This window comes from Dermacentor variabilis, chromosome 2 (genome assembly GCF_050947875.1).
Source record: "Dermacentor variabilis isolate Ectoservices chromosome 2, ASM5094787v1, whole genome shotgun sequence".
Lineage (NCBI taxonomy): Eukaryota > Metazoa > Arthropoda > Arachnida > Ixodida > Ixodidae > Dermacentor > Dermacentor variabilis.
Genome location: NC_134569.1, coordinates 5,645,721 through 5,660,916, shown reverse-complemented (window position 1 = coordinate 5,660,916; position 15,196 = coordinate 5,645,721). Strand labels below are relative to the sequence as shown.

General features: G+C 45.4%; 1 protein-coding gene across 2 annotated transcripts in view; it reads right to left on the bottom strand.

The window, feature by feature from the left end:
* Positions 1 to 7,263, bottom strand: part of LOC142571306 (retinol dehydrogenase 12-like) — a 71,645-nt gene extending 64,382 nt beyond the window's left edge. Inside the window, exons 1-3 of one of the 2 annotated variants that reach the window (XM_075679561.1) lie at positions 6,878 to 7,263; positions 4,249 to 4,521; positions 1,763 to 2,002 (exon numbers count right to left, since the gene is read on the bottom strand). In XM_075679561.1, the coding sequence (XP_075535676.1) occupies positions 1,763 to 2,002; positions 4,249 to 4,450 (442 nt within the window). In that variant the 5' untranslated portion in view covers positions 4,451 to 4,521; positions 6,878 to 7,263. The remainder of the gene's footprint in view (positions 1 to 1,762; positions 2,003 to 4,248; positions 4,522 to 6,877) is intronic. The other variant, XM_075679560.1, reaches the window with a different exon arrangement.
* Positions 7,264 to 15,196: the final 7,933 nt, after the last annotated feature.

Here is a 15,196-nt window from a genome sequence, read left to right as displayed (position 1 = left end):
ACGGCCTTACCACCCACAGACAAGCGGACTTACCGGGCGTCGCAACCGTACACTCACGGACATGCTCTCAACGTACGCGTTTGATGATCACCGTGATTGGGACTGCACCTTGCCCTTCGTGATGTTTGCATACAATTCGTCGTGTCACGACGTCGTGTTACTGGTTATTCTCCGTTCCATCTACTATATGGCCGTGACAAATTCCTACCTCTTGACTCGCTGCTCCCTTCCGATGGCAACACTACCACGTTCTATGCTCACGACGCCATTGTTCTCGCGGCCACAGCACGTCGCATTGCCCGTGACCGTAACGTGGCGCCTCAGACTATCCAAAAACACCGTTACGACTGTCATCGCCGGGACGTTCATTTCAGCCCTGGGTCACATGTCCGGCTTTGCTTACCCTCCCGTCGCGTCGACCTTTGCGAAAAACTGCTGCCGCGATTCGTCGGGCCATATTAAGTTCTTCGCCAAGTCGCCAGCCTCATATATGAGATATTACCTTTGACTTCGACGTCTTCTACCACACCAAGAACTGATATCGTGCACTTTTCGAGACTAAAGCCCTGTAACTCGACCACTGATTCGACACCCTAGGAAGCATCGAGACGATGCTTTCTGCAGCCGGGGGTTAATGTCACGTACGAGTTTGTGCCGCTGTGGGCGAAAGGACGTTGTGAGGTGAAGAGACGGTTGAAGTTTCTCGACGATCGGTAGATGGTGTTACCCTGGCTACTGAGCTACTACCTTCTGACTGTAGGCATTGTAAATAGATATATTTTCTCCCCGTAACAATATAACTGCTATCGCAATAAATAAATAAATAAATAAATAAATAACACTCCTCCAAGATATTCTAGTATTTTTGGAGGACGGCGTGATTTCATTAGAGCCAGGGTACCACTAATATGAAGCTTTCGCATCCTTTATTAGTTGCGCGCATGGAGGTTTATTGTCAGTTCCGACGAATAGCACTAGTTCTGTGACACATATTTCATGAGGTTTTTGCCGGATGCAATGGATGTTGTGCATCGTATCACTGAATTCAACTGCAGAGCTTTTTTAGAACCATCACGGGGAAATTCGAGAGCGGAAAAGTAATATTACAGGGCTCGTGTTCGAAGCCTACGTCGCTACGAAAAACAAAGGGTGGGGGGCGCTCGGAGTAGGCTTCAGTTTCAAAGCAGCATGGTTTTTATTACTGGCGGCCGGCCGTACATTCAATACCTCAGAAGGTCATATAGCGACTTGTTCCTAGCCTGTAATTGAAGCTGGTTGGTTGTCCGGTGATCACAAGGAGGTAAATACAATTGTTGCATTTTGGAGGCTTGAATAGTTAGGAGGTGAGAATCGCCGAGCTTATCAACATGCAGCCGCCTCGCAGCTACGCCATAGGAAATATGGCGGACGCTCGCTACCAGTCTTGCGCGAGCACCATGCGTTTTCAATATCGCCTATTGGTCAAATCTTTAAGCACCCGTAGTATAGTGCCGACTGCCTCAGAATTCTAGCTCTTTTCTGTAAAAGTGCCTAACTTATAGTACGGTTATAAAAAACGAATGCAATAGAAGTCGTCCTAATAATCCCATACAGTACAAACAACCACAATCTTATTGTGTGACATTTCCATCACAGCGACTGTAGGCGCTGGCGAGATGCATAATCAAATTTTAGAGACCCATACTGTGTCCCTTATTTTGCACATGATTTTTTTAAAAGTGAAGCTTTTGTGACGCGGATAATAGAAAGGCATGTCACATACCTGTAACGATGCCAGCATTGTTGATCAGCACGTCGAGGCGCGACTCCGTCTTCAGCACATCGTCGCAGAAGTCGTTGACGGACCTGAACGACGCGAGGTCGAGCTGCTTCACCACGGCCACCTGCCCTGTGGCGTCGAAAATCTCCTGCGCGGCACGTTTGGCCCTCTCCATGTTCCGGCAAGCGAGGATGACGCGCGCCTTCCTCTTTGCCAGGTCCGTGGCTGTGGCCTTGCCGATGCCTGTTGTTGCGAGAAGGTCCACACAATATACAAGAAACAGAAGAGGCTGTCTATGCAAGATTACCCTTTCAGAAGTGGTAGCGAATATTTTCGCCTGGTACACGTGCCGTATTCTTTCTCCTGGAAACATAGCGATAGACTCGTAGTAGCCACCAGTGACGCTAAACTTATATGACAAATATTTTAAAGTGCAAACAAGAGGCACGTCACAAAACCAAGGTCATACGTAGGACAAGCGCTACATTCAACGGTTTATTCGACAATGTCAACATGAAATATATATGACACAGGCACAAGCGCAGATGCATTTATTGAAGAAAAAAATTCAGGCTATCAATATATGAGGAAGAAATGCCTAATTCATATGCGCGTCGAGTCACAACCATGTACCAGTGGATACATCCTTTTCTATGTTTTTTTTATCATCACGATGCCCGCCTTCGTCGTCGTTTCCTGATTCTTGAGGCGAAGACGCAGCTCACCCGGTCGAGACCATGTCACGGGACCTGGTAGCAAGTGAGCGACAACTCGAAACGCCGCGACACTTAACCATACAAGTGAACAGAATCGAATTTATTGACAGGAAGTACATAGAGGTCGACCTGTGCTAGTGCGCTGTAGTCTGCTACCCTGCACTAGGGAAGAGGGAAGTGAAGTGAAAGTACTGAGGTGGGTGGTGATGATAAGAGAAGTGGTGAGTGCTTATGTATATGAGACAGTTGCCATACTACAGCCGCTGGTCTTGCTTGGTGTCCTGCAGAAACTTCAACAGCGCTTTAGTTGCCCGCATTGAAGTTGCAAGTGTCAGGCCATGGGCCGAGGACAGCGTCCTCCGACAGTGGTTGCCTACCAACGCTGGCTAGGGAACTTTCCAACGTCATTCGCGTCAGCATATATGCTGGGCAATCGCACAGTATGTGTTCCAGCGCTTCAGGCGTCTGGCGGTGCTCGCAATCAGGCATGTTCGACTGGGTGATGATGTGCGCGTAGCGACGGGTGAAAGCAACGCCCAGCCAAATCCTGTGTAGCAATGACGTTTTGCCCCGCGTAACCTTCGGGGGCAAACAGAATTTACCGTCTGGGTCGATAATATATAGGCGTCCGTGGATGTTGTCACCGTGGGCTCTGTATGCCTTTGTAAGGTCCTGCATGAGTGCCTTGATCACAGAGTTGTTGTCAGGTCGTGAGTACGCAATCCGTACTTCCTCAGAGAAAGCGAAGGCCGATCTTGCCTCACTGTAAGCGAGTTCATTGCCAATCACACCACAATGACTGGGCATCCATTGAAAAGTGATCACGTGGCCACCTAACTCGGGACTGTGATGAAGTTGTGCAATTTCCAGCACAAGCAGGTAATATGGTCCTTTCTTTGAAGATCATTTTAGTGCATGTTGCTCTGATTTGGCATCGCAGAACACCGACCATTGATAAGGTGTCTCCATTCTCATAAAACGGACAGCCTCCCATATTCCCGCAAGTCCCGCAGCCGTAGATGTCGATTTGTGGTCTCATTGTAATCGTAGAGTAATTCCAAATTGTGGCAGATCATGTGACCGAACCATCGATATATACTTGTACAATCCTGCTATATATATATATATATATATATATATATGGGACAGGGTGAGTTGTTTCAAGCCACTGGAAGAAACGTGGAATTTCTTAATAATTCCGGGTATCTGAAGCCTCATTAGTGGTCTCGGCAATGTCCATGGAGGTGTCTCGGGTATTTTGGTGGCCTGGAACCTTGCAGGTATAATGCTTGCGTGACATGCAATTGAACCGTACAAGTGAGTTCAAATCAAATATGGGAGGTGCGCTTGCCGGAAGAAAATAATGGATGCCGTGAGAAAGGTTTTCTCGCAGCTTACGTATACGCAGCCTCAAATCGACCTGTGTACAGTGCACGTGGCTGAGTTCGACCACTGCGATGTTAGTATTCGAGGCTGCAAAGCAGCACTCGTCAAATATCGAAAATTTTGACTAGTGTCGTGGTAACCAAATTTTCACCTGTGGTGCTACATTGATGAAAAAACTAAAGCAAACAACAAAAAACTCGGCATCCACATACAAGAGCTATGCGTGCCCAAAACCTTTCGCGGATAAATCTTCTTCCACCGATTGCAAACATCACTTGCAGCTCGTACATACAGACAGGGACCAAAAGAACGACGAGCGCTCCGTCGTTCTTTTGGCCCCGCTCTCCGCGCTGCCTGCCATACCGCGGTGCCCGAGCCGTGTCTCACCTGCGTTGGCACCCGTGACGATGACCGTCTTTCCCTCCATGCTTGCCTCGGAGCGGCACACGCCCTTGCGCACGAACAGAGCGAGCACGCACAGCGTGCCCACTTCGAGCAGGAACAGCGCCTCGCGCACCGTGCGCCACGCCAGGCCGAGCACCTTCTGGTGCGCCGGCAGCGCGCCGGTGGCCTCGGGGTCGCCTCCCATGCTCGACGCTCGGCTGATCGAGCGCGCCTCTTCGTTACCGACCGCCGACCCTTGTGTGGCCTCTTCGTGCGCTGCAGTGACAGCAGTGGTTATCGGAACAGCCGCTTGTTCTGTTTTTTTTTTTTTTTGAGCGGTGACTCTAGAGGTGTGTTTTTGAAAGAGGCTACCCGTAGTGCTGCCCATTGCGTAACGCAGGCCTCTTCCAGCGAACTCCAGCTCCACTCTCCCCGAATCGCTAGCGCTGCGTGTTATCTCCTTGGCACCTATTCTGAGTGTAGCATCCATTATTCAATTCAATTTCACTGATAAGTAAATTAGTACAAGAAACGTTTATACAGGAAGGGGTCCCAAAGTAAAAACTGCAGGCGATACCCCTTATGACCAATTGCAAATCGAGAAATAAAGCGAAACTAACAATGCATACGTGAAAAATTAATAAGCGAATGAAAGACGAGATAAGTGCACTGATGGCATGCATAATCATATAATAAAAGCAAGTTACCAAAATAAAAGGACTACAGAAAATACAAAACAAAACCGGCACAAAATATTAAAAAAGCAATACCTTGATGCAACACGTCTTTACGATAAATTTAAAAGTGACGTTTGAAGATGCAAAGGGAGTTACTAGGAAGGCAGTTCCATAGTGATATAGCAGAACAATGAATAGTTTGTTTTCCATAGTTAGTGTGTACGTTAGGCAAAAGAAGATTGCCCTCAACAGAAAAAACGGGTGCACTTAGCGTTAACCAATATGTATCATTGAATTATATCGAAGTGGAGATAGCGATGAAAGTCTTTGAAAACTAATACACCAAAATTATAGTTACAAGATGGCGATAAAGGCAATACGCCATTGTTAATAAAGAACTGGAGTGAGTGCGATTGTCGAGGGGGAAAAGAAATAATGCGAATAGCCTGTTTTTGAAGGGTTAGGAGAGGTGATAGATGGACATTATAGGTGCTGCCCCATGAATGATTCAATACACTAACTGGTATGACTGTGAATAAATGCATAATATAAAAGGATAAATGTTCTCATTTCAAAAAAAGCTAGAGCACGAATGAGTACGCGAAGTCCTGGTGCGATTTTACCAATAAGTGGCAACACATGGTCGCATAATTTTAGCTTGGAGTCAATAACAAGAACTAAGAAGTTAGTGCTACTGTTAGTTTTGATTTCTTGAGCTTGAATATACAGAGAACGAGGAATTGAAGATTTTCTCTTTTTTTGCTTTCTCTTTGAGGAGAAAGCATAAAGCAGGTGCATTACACAACCTGATTCCTCCAAGTCACGAACTGAGCAATAGCTTCCCGCGTTTGCTGCCATGTAGCGCCGTGAATTCCTGTCAACGGTTATTCCATAGGCAGATTTTGACAGATTTACTGATTACCCTGCAAGTTTCGGTATTATACGGCACCGAAACTTATAAGGGCATTGAGCCTGTGCTAACAAATATGCACTTGCGCAGGACAAACACCCTTGTATACACTTTCCTTCTCAAGGATAACTTGCGAGGGACTTCTGTGTGAGCTTCAACTCAGTTCTATTAGTCTGCACATTTCCTTCTCGTCTCCTTGGTCTAATGGCGCCTTTATAAACATACCTCTTCGTTGAATGCAGATGCTGATTGCCAGTAACGGACACAACTTTCCTGGACAGCTGGCTTTTGAGCATAACATTCGATTTCTTTTCATTAATAGTGGAAACAGTCACAAGATTAAGTCCCCGCCTGCGCTGCTGACAGGACAACGTATCATATTTAGACCGCAGGTTGGTGCGATATTCCGCACTAATGCTGACATCTCGCACTTCCTTATCCAACATTTGAAATACCTTCTGCTAGCATGTAGTGAAGGATAGAGGAGATATTGTGTACATTGCCTGACACTTTTCTAGACCAGTATGCTAAAATTTTAATTAGGATAATCGTATTAGCCGCGCAATTCATGTAGATATATGTGCCAAGGTACTAACGTCTCTTTCGGCTATGCGTTGATTGCGCAATATATTAATGGGTGACTGCAACCTCTACAGGTCGACCGCCTTTCGCAACTTACGAAGTTCATATAAAGTGATTCTTTATATTATGCTGACTTTGTCACGTGAAAGCGGCATAAATGCTGTTTTCCTATCGTAAAGCGATCGCACCATAGACGGGCCAGGCATAAATATGCTATGCAAGCGTGCCTGTGACCGCGAGGGAGCTTCTCTGATGACTACCTCGCACGCATCACATGAATGAAAAAAGCTGGTGCCCAATGTGAACAATCGCAGAAAGAGCATGAATGCAATAACCCATCTCGATTGAAGTTCGGAGCTAATTGCGGAATCACGCGTGCGCAGCGGCCAGCTTTGCACGAATCAAATATGTGTGCCAATCAAAGGCCGAAAGAAGGGTAAAAGAAGCGACACCGAATACTCACCCCGACAGAGACCCGCTGGCGTTGTGCTCTCGCCCTCTTTTACTCCAGGTTGAGCAGGTCTCGCGCTGTGGCGCTTGGACCGAACCCGCTGTACACTCGAATCACGTCAGAATAATGCCGTCATTTTGAAAGTTCTAGAATCTGCTTCCACGTAAAAAAGCTCCACGCGGGAGCACAAGAGCCGACAGAGTTAAGCGCAGACAGCCCGCTTCACTCGCGCTTTATCAGACGAAACTAAGGCGCACCCTTGTATTTATTTTTCTTTTGATTCTGGCGCCGAAAGTCCACAAAAGGTGACCATGACGGGAAAGGAAGCGACCGTGCGAAAGAGTCGCACCATAGCGGGTCCCGCAGCGCTATGTGTCGCTCGCCGCGGCAGAATCAACGCGGTGGACCGGTTCCTCACGGTCGTGCAATCACGTGACGTCACCAAAAACAAGCATTGTTCCCCACCATACCACACGCTGCTAACGCGGAGTCGAGAATTGCCGGCGTAATAAACTTATTCACCAACCCCTCCCCCCCTCCCCCCTCTCCAGGAAGCAAAGAGCAGACGACGGAAGTGGCTTTCCCACGGTTGACGTCAAGGGCGTAAACAATAAAGGGAGCGCGCCAAGATAGTCATAATAAAGGGGGCTATTTGCACAAAGACTATCGCGGGGAAAAAAGACAAAGACGCTAACTCAAAACTCGATCCCATGGAGAGAGAGAGAGAGAGAGGCGGCGATAAATGTTTATTTGTGAACTACAGCGATAGAGAGAAAAAGGATCTCTCCTCGCCTTCAGGTGGGCGGCTTCCTCATTCCAGGAATCAGTGGACTTTCGCTAGACTCTCGCTAGTACAAAAATAAAGAGGAACGTAGTTAGCTTTACTGGGATTAGTGTCTTGACATGGATGTTTTGGCGCAGGTAAAAAAACATGTTCATATTCTTTTCTCTGACATGACGGCACAAATAAACCACCACAACGCTTCATCTCATCGGACCTCGCTGCGTGCTTTGTCATCTTGTCTAATAGAGTGTTGATTTGGATTGTCTCGTTGTATGGTCCGATAAACGACTTAATAAAAGTCAATGCACTTTCGGCGTCAAATGTTTATAAGAACATTAAACCCACAAAGCTCCGGAATTTAAAATCTAAAGCACGACATTGGAAATGTCAATGCACGTTTCGCACCAAAAGTTTATGAGAACTTTATACCCATAAAGTTTCTTAATTGAAATCCATGCGCTCCGTAGACTGTCTTTTCGAGCATGAAAAAGACCCCATTCTAGACAAAATTCAGAATGATTTCCGGCGACGGGGTTTGTTTTGATCGGCGGTGCATGACAGCACGAAAAAATTTCGGGCGAGGCTGAAGATGCATAATCTCCTCCCCCCCGGCTATCGCCGTCAGCACCTCCACGAAGTCGTCCTGAATGCCTTTGTTCTTAACAATATCCCATAGCAATTTCCTGTCTACCTTGTCATAGGCTCCTTTAATATCTAGAAATGCTATCGAGAAAGGTGTCTTCTGAGTTACTGAAATCTCTAACATCTGGCAACACTTAGTGCCAACCTACCCGAGCCATGTACAACCTGGCGACACTTCTTAGCAAAAGCCGGAACCAGCGCCGCTGTGAGCCAGCCTTGCTCCACTAGTGCAAACTGCCCACATTTCTTTTAATTAGCTGCATTGCATTTCATCGGGTCCTACTGCCAATTATTAGAGACGCTTTCTTCTGATTTTATCCACTAAAAGTGTTCTATGCTTAATTTTTATCTCCCAGGCTTGTCTGTTGTTGCTCTATCTATTTGAGTATGAACAACGCTTTCCTTCGTGTCGAAGTCATTCCTTATAACGCCTCTGATGTACCGCATCGTACGCTTCGTTGATGTGACCGTCTTCATTCCTTATAGCCGTAGTTGGCGCTCCGAGCTCTTATATAGAATGTTTTTCTTCTGCTAATGCCGTGCACCCAACGCCCACGTGCCACACTTTCCTCGGTCACGCCGGGAGGGATGTGCGGAGGCGAGCGTCATCTGGTGGTGTCGCAAGAAACCCAGGAGCGAGCAGGGCCCCGGCAGCAGCGCCCGCAACAGAAGAGCAAGCTTCGCGTGAAGAGGAAACTCGGGCCCAACTCTGACGCGGTCCATTCAAGCAGATGTAAAACGCAGAAACGCTTTTATGAGATAACCCCTGTACCGATTTTATTGAAATTTGTCGGATTTTTTAAAGAAAGGCGAATTCTAGTGACTGTTAGAAGCGGGATTTCTATTTAGGGCCTGAATTTTGGTAAAAAATTTTCAAACCTTCAAAAGTGTGAGAAAAATAGGAGCACGAAGTTTACAAATTAATAGCTCCGCTTCAACAAGAGCCATCGCGGTTCTGTAAACGGCATCCATCAGATCATTGAAAGCGAATAAATTCGATATGGTTATTTATATCCATGTATGTATTTATATTCATGTATCGATGATGTATTTCCATATTACTAAATTGTTTGAGATTCATATGTAATATATCAACTTTGTCCGCTTGAGATGTACTGTTAGATGCAATGCACAGAATTATGATATCCTTTTTCATCACTGTAAGACAGAGTTGTAAACTTGATGGTGCTTTCTGAACATTTGCGATTTTTGCCAACTTTTAATAAACAAATGATCATCTACATAAATAGTTCCAAGAAAACATTCACTAGATTTGAAGTTGTCCTTTTAAGTGCAACAAACCTCGTCAAATTTAGTGCAGTGGTTGCCAAGAAAAACGAATTCTCCTTTTACATGTATTTAGATATGAGCATCCGAACCGGAAAGCCCGCCTTCGCGCATAGCGTTAGCCGCAAGCGTTCCAGGTGAAGATTACTATTGCATAAGCTCCACTTAGCTGGAAGCGGCAACTGTGGGGTCTGTCTATACAGGGTGTCCCAGCTATCATGCACCAATATTTAAAAAATGTGCATATGCCGCGTAGCTCAACAGAACCAAGGTAATGTTGTTTACCGTCGCTTGGAGATACTGAGATTGTATTGCATTCCGCCTAATTACGTAATTAGTCTTAATAATTTAATCAACTCATCAAGTATTGTAATGAGATCAAAAGTGTCAATGAGAAAATTGTAGAGCAACATGAGAACCTCCTGATACAGCTTTCTGTTGCTCAGCACGGGCTGCATAAAAGTGTTTTTCCGAGCATGAACGAAGTCCGCGAATAAAAGCAACGTGCCTCCGGCGGCCAGTCACGCGGCAGTTTTTCTCGCTTTCTTTATTTACTCGTACTGCTGGCTTGTCGGCCGTTACAGGGTGGGTCACAGCAGCGCTTCAACAATTAGTACAATACATGGTATTAGAATAATACATATAGCACAAAATTAAAACATGTCAATAACAATATTTCGGCAATTAGTGCAGAACATGAAGGCAGTACATGATAGTGTTTTAATAGGTGAACATAAGCGAACAAGGAAGATACATAAGCGAAATATTCTACAGTTACTCCGATCAATATGACTATAAATGCAGTGTTAATAAACGAGGTCATACACCGCCTCTTAAAAAAAAAAGCAATCATACGTGCGTGCATCTTTCAATGTTGCTTTAAGTTTTTTTGAAATTCTTCCGCACTGATGCTTTATCGCGTTAACACCGGTAAATCATTCCATTCTTTAATGGTTCTTGGGAAGAAGGAAAATGCGTAAGCGTTAATGTGCATCTGAGGTACTTGAAAAGTATTATATGAGCTTTTCCGTAGTGTTCTACCTTGTCGTGCTATCAAATACTGTTCGCTATTGATGTTGAATGTGTTTTTAGTGAGAAAAAAAAAAGAACGTTAACCTAGCTGTGCGCCTGCGTTCAGCGAGCGTAGGCAAGTTCAGCAAACCGAGCATTTCGGAGTCGGAATCTGTGCGAGAATAACGCGACAGAATAAACCTTGCTGCTCGACTTTGAACTCTTTGATAAGGGTCCCAGATAAGGGTCCCGACTGATAAGGGTCCGAGATTATGCTGGCATATTCTAACGTGGGTCGAACGCACGTTATATAAGCTGTTAGTTTTACTGACTGTGAGGCTAACTGCAATTTCCGTCGCAAGAACCAAAGCTTCTTTTCCGCAGTTTGGCATATTTTTGTAACATGGTTCGACCAGCTTAAATTCGCGGATATATGTATGCCTAAGTATTTCAGCACGTCAACCGTGAAAAGCACCGAAGAATTCACTGTGTAAATAAAATTAAAAATATGACTTATTCGCGGGCTTCTCTGACGTCCGGAAAAACGCTTTTATGTAGCACGTATTGCGGAGCAGAAAGCTGTAGTGGGAGTTTTCCATGTTTCTCTACAGTTTTCTTAATGACACTTTTCATCTAAATATTATATTGGAGAAGTTTGATTATTTAATTAAGACAAATATGTCTGACAATATGACCAAAAAATAATCTGAGTATCTCCAAGCCACGGCGAGCAACATTACATTGCTTCTGTCTAGCTAAGTGGTGTTTCCACACTTTTAAATCTTGCTGCATGATGGCTGGGACATAGGCGGAAAGTTTTCACTTTTCCGGAGAGGGGGGTGGGGGGGGGCACAGTTTTTCGATGAATTGTTCGCTGAAGTGACGGCATCATGTGAGAATTTACAAGACCTCACAGCCTGAACCTCTCGCACCGTCAAGAATCTGGCGTTGGTATATAATCGTCCTTCGTGGAACTGTCGTACACCCGGCCGTCACTAACACTGCTTTGTCTTTCGGGCGAAGCCGCAGCTTCTCTCTCTCTCTTTCTTTTTCTGTGAGTCCGAGTATAAGCGCTGCTGTGCATGACTGCTATTGATTCTGATTTCGAGTGAATTCTGATTTCGGGCCAAATTTTGTTTGCTGAGTGCATTATACAAAGTGCCTCAACTATCATGTACCAAGATTTAAAAAAAAGAGCAGTAGCGTTACTCGAAGAAAACCTAGTGCATATTGTTTCCAGTATAGTGGTGTAGCCGTCAGTAAATTTTTCGTTATTGAGATTTAATTCGGTGATTGCAGTTGATTATCAAACTCTAGAAGTACTGTCCTAATTTTCAAATTGTCACTGAGGCATTTGTAGGCGCTGCCAAATGACATATAACTGCGGTGTTTTCATCAATGTACTAATTGCGCACAATTTTTTTCCGCCTGGCAGAGAAACATCGCGAAATATGAAAAACACCACTTGACTGCGTTATCACCCGCATGATAAAGCAGCGCCCTCACATAAGCTAACCTAAAGCAACTGCATTGCCTGTCACAAACCCAAGGCACGGCCGCTTGACGAAAACGCACAGGTGTGCGTTTTTATCGAGCGGCCGTGCCCGCAGAGAGAGCGCATCAATATCATAATGGTACGGAAGGAGCCCCAACAGCTGGTTCCGCGGCACCGCAGCTATTCCTTCCTCTCATTTCTACATCACACTTACCCCCGTATTCACAAACGCACCTCGACTTGACCCTCCACTTGAAATGCTCCTTGAGGGCGCTTTTTCATTTCACAAATCGCCCTCCACTTGAAACGCGCCTTGAGTGTAGGAAAGCTCAAGCGCTTTACTCCAGAAACTCAAGGTAGCCTCGCAGCTACCTTGAATCGCTCCTCGAGTGAACTTAGTGCGTAAACATGGCTGTCTTGCGATCTGTCGCTCGCCTCGTCAGCTTTTCCCGATGGACGCCAGTTGCCTCTGTAGCTTTTCTTGGGTTAACCGTGCTGCGCATTCTCAAGGGCTACGTTTTAGGAACTGGTGCCGTCGTCTGGAGCGCATCGGTAACGAAATCGTTTCACTGCGGCACCGAGACAGATCGGTCATCCTATCACGAAGACTGCGAGCTAGTGCAGTGACTGTCGTCTTACTCCGTGCATGAGCCAACTGATGACCTGCGCACGGGTATTCTTCGTGCCGAAACTACTATCGGCGTCAGTGCATTCACGTGTTTCTCGCGACTCACCGTAGAAAGCCGCATCAGTTCAAGCACGGCGCGATGCATAACTGCGGCGGACTTCGAACTTGTAGAAAAAACACAGCTACGAGGGTTCCCGCCATCAGTGCGTGCATTGCCTGCGTGCGTGCGTGTGTTGCTCGCGCGAGCGCCGGCAGTCGCCCCGTCGGTGCTGTTTGACCTCGGGCGGATCATCACTGCCTACGCTAATCCAAGGACGGCGAAGCACAGCGCAGCAAAGCGAGCATCCCTGTAAACGAGCAAGTGAGTTCACTTTAATTTTTGCAATTTTCTTGAATTTGATGCGGCTAGTTGCGCTAAGGAAAATAAGAAATGCACTGTAATTTCGCGCTGACCGTTTGCAGATGGTGCAATTTAAAGTCATAAGCAATAATTAGTAATCCTTCCTTCAAACCATTCAGTTTAATTAGCTTGTCATCCCTATGGAGATCCGAGCTCAACGAGGAAGTCACCGACCATGAAATGGCATTCAGAATTATAGCTGCACGTATACACAGGTTAATGTAATGTTTTGTTCGAATAAAAAAGACAGAATAACAATACAACAGAGTGGAGTTGTTGTACATCACACTATTTTTTGTTTCGATAAATAAAGGTGTAGCAGTGTAGTGACAGCTCCTTGTTTGGTTCCAAGGATATGAACAGAAGGAGTAGTACTGCTGACAAATATATTGTAGAATAAAACACCACCTCTGTTCAAGACAGTAGCCTGTCGGGTGTAGCCACCCGACGGCATGCAGTGGTAAATTCTTGTAGAATATATGCTGTTTCTACCCTGCTTCTAGTTTCAGCTTAAGATAAATTATGACGACCCGAACAATGAGTTTCTTCCATTGGATGCGGATGACTGTTGGCTTCAATGGCGCTTGCAGAACTTCAGCAATTGACCGAGGTACCACACCCAGGGTAGCAGCGTGTCTTGTGGGATCCAAAAATAGGCCAAATGGTGATGCAGGCTGTCACAATGACAATGGTGAAAAATACAGTATAGAGCGCATTACTACCGTTATTTTAGAAAACTGAGATCAACCATCAAAACTATGGCATATTTTTAATCTACACTTGCCCATGCTAAAGTAGCTTCAGCATGCCACAAAATACTGAAGTGCTGGCTACAAATGCTACGAAAGTATTGCTTCACAAAATGTGGGCAGCAAAAAGATCCTGTCGCAGCTGCAACGCACCACGGGCAACTGATGACTTCGCCCACCATATTCATGCTATTTAAAACAAAAATTATATGACAGCTGAAGGGGAATAAAAAATTAATTTGATTTCATTATGACATGGCTGTTTGTGGTTCTAAATTACACGGTGTCCATTTCGGCATTTTGTGAATGTGGGGACACGTAACATGAATATTTTTACAAAGTTTATGAAAATAAGCAGAAACTAATTACCGGGTAGGTTACTCAAGTACTTCTTCAGCACCTAGCTTCTTTCAGGGGAGCGAGCTGGTGCAATTCCAACAGGCAGGTACCATGTGTATCGATGCTTTCAGGTCTGCCAGAAGCCTTACTGTGCAGAACAGGCGTTGATTTTTTCATCAGCTAGTCCTTCCAGGGCCCACATCCTGCACCAGAATGCCAAAACTTTTATGTAGACAGGGCGCTCGCGCGCTACGTAAATTCGGTATTCCTAAGCAGCGGAAATGAAAAGACGTAGCACAACTAGAAATATGTCGGCATTGCGTGAACTTGAAAGCACAGTTTATGGAACGTGCATCAGCTGCTACCACATAGCACACTGAAGAAGTTAAGACGAAAAAACAAATGTCGGTGATGAAGTATTGACAAGTGAATTTACGGAAGATTAAACATTGCGTAGCGTATATGAGAAGTGAGGAAGCACAGGAAATGCGCGCACCAGTGCTGGTTTGTTGACCATATGTGCTACAAGTTGAGCAAGCCGACTGACCACCACGGCTTCTAAATCAAAGTACAGGACTCAAAAGACGCTTATTTTTTTTTTCAACTTGCCGGAGCTACGCACTCAACCATATACGCATTCTGCCACATGTATACTATAACTGCTTCTCCTCTACCGAAAGATTTCATACGAAATACTGTAATGATCTTTGGATGCAGGCGCCGATCCGTACCTTCTACATTTTCGTTTAAAAAAGCGAAACCAACAACAGATTGTCGTGCCGAATCTTCCACAAGTTCCCATTAGCAAAAAAAATATACGTTTGGCACAAGCTTATGCTGCCTCGAATATGTTTCAGGTACTAATTAATGCCCGCAGCATGAGCAACTGGAGCTTGTGTACATAGGAAACGGCTTATCGACAGCGCAGCGGCAACCTCAAGAAAACCGCATTGACATACTGTGCTTCCATGAAAAAAATGGCTCACTCATCCATAT